Source organism: Haplochromis burtoni, unplaced genomic scaffold (assembly GCF_018398535.1).
Source record: "Haplochromis burtoni strain Fernald_Lab_line unplaced genomic scaffold, NCSU_Asbu1 Contig_825, whole genome shotgun sequence".
Taxonomy (NCBI): Eukaryota; Metazoa; Chordata; class Actinopteri; order Cichliformes; family Cichlidae; genus Haplochromis; species Haplochromis burtoni.
In genome coordinates, this window is record NW_024583186.1 from 74081 (window position 1) to 79491 (window position 5411).

At 43.4% G+C, this 5411-nt stretch overlaps 1 protein-coding gene across 5 annotated transcripts in view; it reads right to left on the reverse strand.

Moving 5' to 3' along the window:
* cep162 (centrosomal protein 162) overlaps nt 1–5411 on the reverse strand; it is a gene marked incomplete in the record, with an annotated part of 78361 nt that overhangs the window by 48835 nt on the left and 24115 nt on the right. For 4 of the 5 annotated variants that reach the window (XM_042215800.1, XM_042215802.1, XM_042215803.1 and 1 more), the window contains 2 exon segments: nt 213–294; nt 697–903. In XM_042215800.1, coding sequence (XP_042071734.1) covers nt 213–294; nt 697–903 — 289 coding nt within the window. 5 annotated transcript variants of the gene reach the window in all.

Sequence of the window (5411 nt, forward strand, 5' to 3'; positions counted from 1 at the left end):
CTCTTGAGCCACGATCGCTCCTTAACATAGTTAAGACAGAATGTGACGTCGGATTTAAGCTTGTCTGTTGGCTGACGTTTGAATATTTACAGTGAGTCCCTTCAAATGTTACTTGAACGCTGTATTTGTGCCACAAACACTGAGATACTGATGAACTGGGAGGAAAACAAGCTGGCAGCTTGCTGAGAATCCATCAACTGCGTAGTCCTGACCTGACAGGCTGGAGGGTGAAGCCTCTAATTTGAGCTGCCTCTGGTCGGAGGAGCCTCATCAGCTCTTCTGCAGTGGGCAGCTCTAAATACACACAAAGACAAAAGAATTTCTTAGCATACTTTTATCATTAACGATCCTGCCCATCACAAATACTTTTGCACAAGTAGGATGCATCTTATTTATAGGGCTAACACACATGAAGTGACATGATGTGACACAGAAGTGGAGCCCAGGTGTGACAAATGTGAAATGAAGACGTTTCTCTCAAGTCTTTGAAATCTGTGGACAAAGAAAATAATCAAAAAATATTGATGCTTTTTCCAAAACTGTCAAATGACATTGAGGGTTCATCCATGTTGCAAATTTTCTCATTTGTAGTGTCAGAAAGAGCCGTTAGGGTACGCTCACTGAGCAACCACAGACCTGGGGTTTATACACTGTATACTCAGACCGACAAAGACTTAAAGTAGAATCATCTCTGACCTGACTCACTGGTAGAAACAGGCTGCAGAGACTGTTGGGCACGTTGAGGAGGAGAGGAAGGAGACAGAGGTCTGTTGATGCTCCATCTCACTTCCAAAGATGAGGTATGATGACCACGGTCATCTGAATCCTCCACAGCATGGACCTGCCTGTAGGCCTCCTGAAGAGCCTCCAACTCTGAGGCCCCACTTTGCACGTAAGACTGACCTGTAGAGGAAATGAATGAAGTTTATCCAGAAAGCAAAGTTAAAACTTGAATGATGTTTTAGGGAAGCTTCAGTCACGTTTAAAGACCTTCCTGAAAAAGCTCGTTTCACGTGTTTACATGCTTGTTTACATCCTGACCACATATGTATTGTTTACAATTTTGTCTTATAATCTGGTTTTCATTATGCATATTTACATATTATTTTACCTAATGAGGCTAAAGTTGTTAAAATGTTTTCTGTAAAAGTCAATATATAATTCATTCATTGCATAGACTGAAAATGTCACATGTGAATCACAGTGTGTGAGATGTGGATTAGACACTTTATAACCTCAAATTGGGATTAAAGTAATCTCTGTCAAAGATCAGGGACTGTGGCTGATCTCCTTAGAAGTAGTGAAATCACACAGACACTAAAGAGAAAACTGCATCAGGAAAGAGAAGCCCAGAGAAAGGGCCACATCTTAAAGGAATACCAGAGCTGAAGACCATCTATCATCCTGACACTATATTTCTGATCATGGTGGAACTCACAGTACACTGGGAGGAGCGGATCGAGGAGGCCAATGAAAGGAAAGTACCAGGAACTAGTGCAGGAGTGCAGGGGAAGGGGCTGGAAGACTTTCTATGAGCCCATAGAAGTGGGATGTAGGGGCTTTGCAGGACGATCTCTCTGCAAAGTCCTAGGCCGGCTGGGCATGGCTGGGGCAGCCAAGAAGAGGGCCGTCCAGGCTGTGAGCGAAGCGGCAGAGAAAGCCACAAGGTGGCTGTGGATTAAGAGGGCTGATCCATGGGTAGCTACTGGTACGCAAGTAGGGGCCTGATCACCCCCGGCTGGGTCGCCTGGGTGAGGGTGTAGGATGTTGTGAGACCCGAAACACCTGATGACCCCAGGATACATCACTGAAGATGCGTACCAGTGCATCCAGGAGATGTGTCTTGTATAAGAAAATAATTTATAGAGTGAGGAGGAACTGGAGCGAAAAAAGAAACAGCAGCACTCCTGACACAATTTGTATGTTGTATGGTCGTTACCCTTCAAGCTCAGTTTGTCAGCCACAGAACTGGGAGCGTGATGGTCCTACAAGCACTACCACTCACACTGTTTAGGGGTCCATGCCCTGAGTGCCCCAAACACCTCGTGAACCACTATTGGCTTCACCCTCCACACAAGCTCCTCTCACAGCCCTTGGGTTGTGTCGAGCTTTTTGTGTTACGTCCTCCTGATGTTGCTTCTACCTGGTATAACTGTTAGGTTTTGTATTGTTGATTGTCATTTATGCTTAGAAATATTTAACCATATATGCTTAGAGGTGTATAATCAATTGTGTAGTGATAGGATGTGTGATCTTTAGCAGGCTGCAAAGGCTTGGTGTGTATTCCACACTGGAATGCACACCTACATCCTGGGAGCATGGGAAGAGGTCGTACCTTGTCTTATTGTTTTATGGTAGGATAAACGTGGCTATATCTGTTTTAGGCTAAGTGCCTTTTGTTTAGATGAACTGTTGGACTTCCAGACCAGCAGGTTTAGGGAAGTCATTTATGGGGTCACACTCTGACCCCACACACACACACACACACACACACGGTACTCTTTACTTGTATGTAGACGTCATATGTTAATGACCCTATGCATATTCATGTAACCACAATAAAAGGAGTGCTATGGGGAACCTGGCTGAGAGTCTGACGGAGGTCAAGTGGTGGAACGACACTTGGCTCCAGGCAGGTCTCCCTCATGCATGAGTAACATGAAGAACTTTGCCTACTTGGTGTTCAATGCTTTTGCTGTGTAATTATATTGTCTTCAACGTTCCAGCGAATAGGTTCAAGCTACAAACCTATCATTAATATTTATCACTATGGCCGTCTTCTTCTTCTACGCCTGGTCATCACCAGTTTGTGAGAGGGTTCAACCATAGAACTGGGACTGAACTGCACCTGTGGTGTGGTAGACCCCAGCCTCTATCGAGCTTGTGCCTTTGGTGCCATTGGTAGGATTTTTCAATATCAGGTATTTCTATCTGCTGGTGGTGCATGTTGTGCAGAGGTTTGTCTTTCCATGATGTTTCCGTTCTCTGTGTTTCTGTTGCCTCAACAGAACCATGTACTCACCATGTTCCTGGTTTACTCATGGATCTTAGCCGTTTCATTCTGAATAGTGGTTCTGACTTTCACTAGTTCTTAGCCTCCTTCCTTTCGCTAAGTGTATCATCTGAGGGTGCTGGACTTGGGCTGAAAGCCTCCATGCACAGAACATGGCCCCCTGCTAAGTCCAGTATCTAATTTAAAATCCTTCTCATCACATAAAACATCTTACATACAGTATTTCCCCACAGAACACTTCAGTCTCAGACTGCAGGTTTACTTCTGTTTCCTATGAATATTTCTAGTTACAGAAATTTCACAGGCATATCCCTCAAAACTGTAAATGTAAAAAAGTTGCACAAAATAGTTTCCAACCACAGGAAAGTTATTTCATTTTTGAGATACACTACGTATTATAAACTGTAGGAAAAATGAAAATAAATATTACTGTGCACAATTTGCAACAAAGCAGCATGTGCATGAAAATAAACAATTTCCAACAGTGTAATTTAAGTTCTAAGCCCCCCAGAAACTACACAGAAAGGCATAAAGTCAAACATGACTTTCAAAAACACCAGCTGACCTTTGAAAGGCCCTGTAGGGGGAAAACTATGTTCCCCACAAAAAGCGACACCACTTCCGGTTTCCCCAGGTAATGGCGGACTTGAAAGTTCGCACTGACAATTTGATGATGTTAATTGCAACGTAGGAAGTGCTATGAACAGCTGATCAAGGTGTGTTTCTGGATTATGTTACTGTGGTTGCGAGCACGTTTTACTTGATTTTTGCAAAGGAAACCCTGACCTGGCACAAGTTGAATGCATGCTGTGTAAGTACAACTCCTGTGGTTTCATACGCAAAAAAATGATTGCACTAGCTTATTTGTGTCATTGCGGGGCAAGCCGTGTGTAAATTATTAAAGGACCCTTTATGCAGGCAGCTCAGATGCAAGTGAGTTTATTCATCAAATGTTGATACAAACAGAGATGGCGAGGGTGAGCATGAAACTAAGAAAAAAACCTAAACTGGAAAAACTAACAAAAACAAACCAGAAACAGAGATGCAGAGAGATATAGGGAGATACAGGGAGACACGGAGAGACAACCGGAGAGACAACCGGAGAGACAACCGGAGAGACAACCTGAGACGACGGAGGGAGAGACGCAGACCAGAAAACACCAAATAACGCAGACAAACCAGCAACGCACACGAGAAAACACAGGGTTTAAATACACACAGGGCAATCAGGGAATGGGAAACAGGAGGGAGACACGGCTGGGAGTAATTGGACATAACGAGACAAGGGGAAGCGAAACTAGAAACACTAACGAGAGACGCAGACCTGCAAAATAAAACAGGAACTCACACATGCAAAGACACAGACTAAGGAACACGGACTTTACACAGAGGAAACACCGACAGAAATGACTAAACATTAAACTGAGGAAGAACAGAACCAAAATATATCACAATAGAAAACACAAAACGCTGGGTCAAAAACCCAGGATCATGACAATTCTACCAGGATTTTAAAATAGTTACACAAATGGGAGTGTGTACGTGACATATGTTTTGGAGAAAGTGTTGTTGTGTTTCAGACAGAGCTGAGAAGTAACAAAGTACTTGTACTTTGTTACTCTACAAACTTTATTCATTCTTCTTGCCTCCTCCACTTCCGTACCATTGATTCATTAATGTTGAATTCTCTGGCAGCTGCTCTATTCTGGACCTGAAAACAGGGTTTGATCTTTGGTTTCATTCTGTAATACTGGGCTTATTTTTCTCTGAACGTTTGAACTTTGAGAGTTTAAACAGGAGAGAAAAGTGTGAAAATGTTCGTGCCTGTCTGAGAAAAGTGTAGAAAGTGTGTAGTGAGAGCCTTTACAGCCTTAAAACATCTATAATAACTGTAAAAAATAAAGCTAGCTACTTTGTGGATTTCACCTCTCACGGGTCATTTTTAGAACGTAACTCCCGCGATAAACGAAGGACCGCTGTACTCTGAGAAATGGAAGTTAGCAAAGATGGCTCATGAAACATCTGCTGACATCTGTTAAAGTCAGCTGTGTGAATCCACAAAGATCAGCAGCTCAGCTGATCACAGCCTGTCCACAAAGAAAATCTCCTCAAGCTCACATTAGACCACAACTTTTAATTTTAGGGTTCTCCCACATGTTGAATCTAACTGTGGCGGGGCGTGGTTTGCTGGCCTGTTGCAGAGGAGGGGTGACACGGTGAGCTCTCCGGGCGGCACGGAGGCGGGGAGGGAAAAGGTGTACGGGACTGTTAATGAGGGAGATGTGTCTTAAAAAAAAAAAAAAAAGGTAAATGACCTGCATTTGTATAGCGCTTTACTCAGTCCCTAAGGACCCCAAAGCGCTTCACACTACATTCAGTCATTCACCCATTCACACAC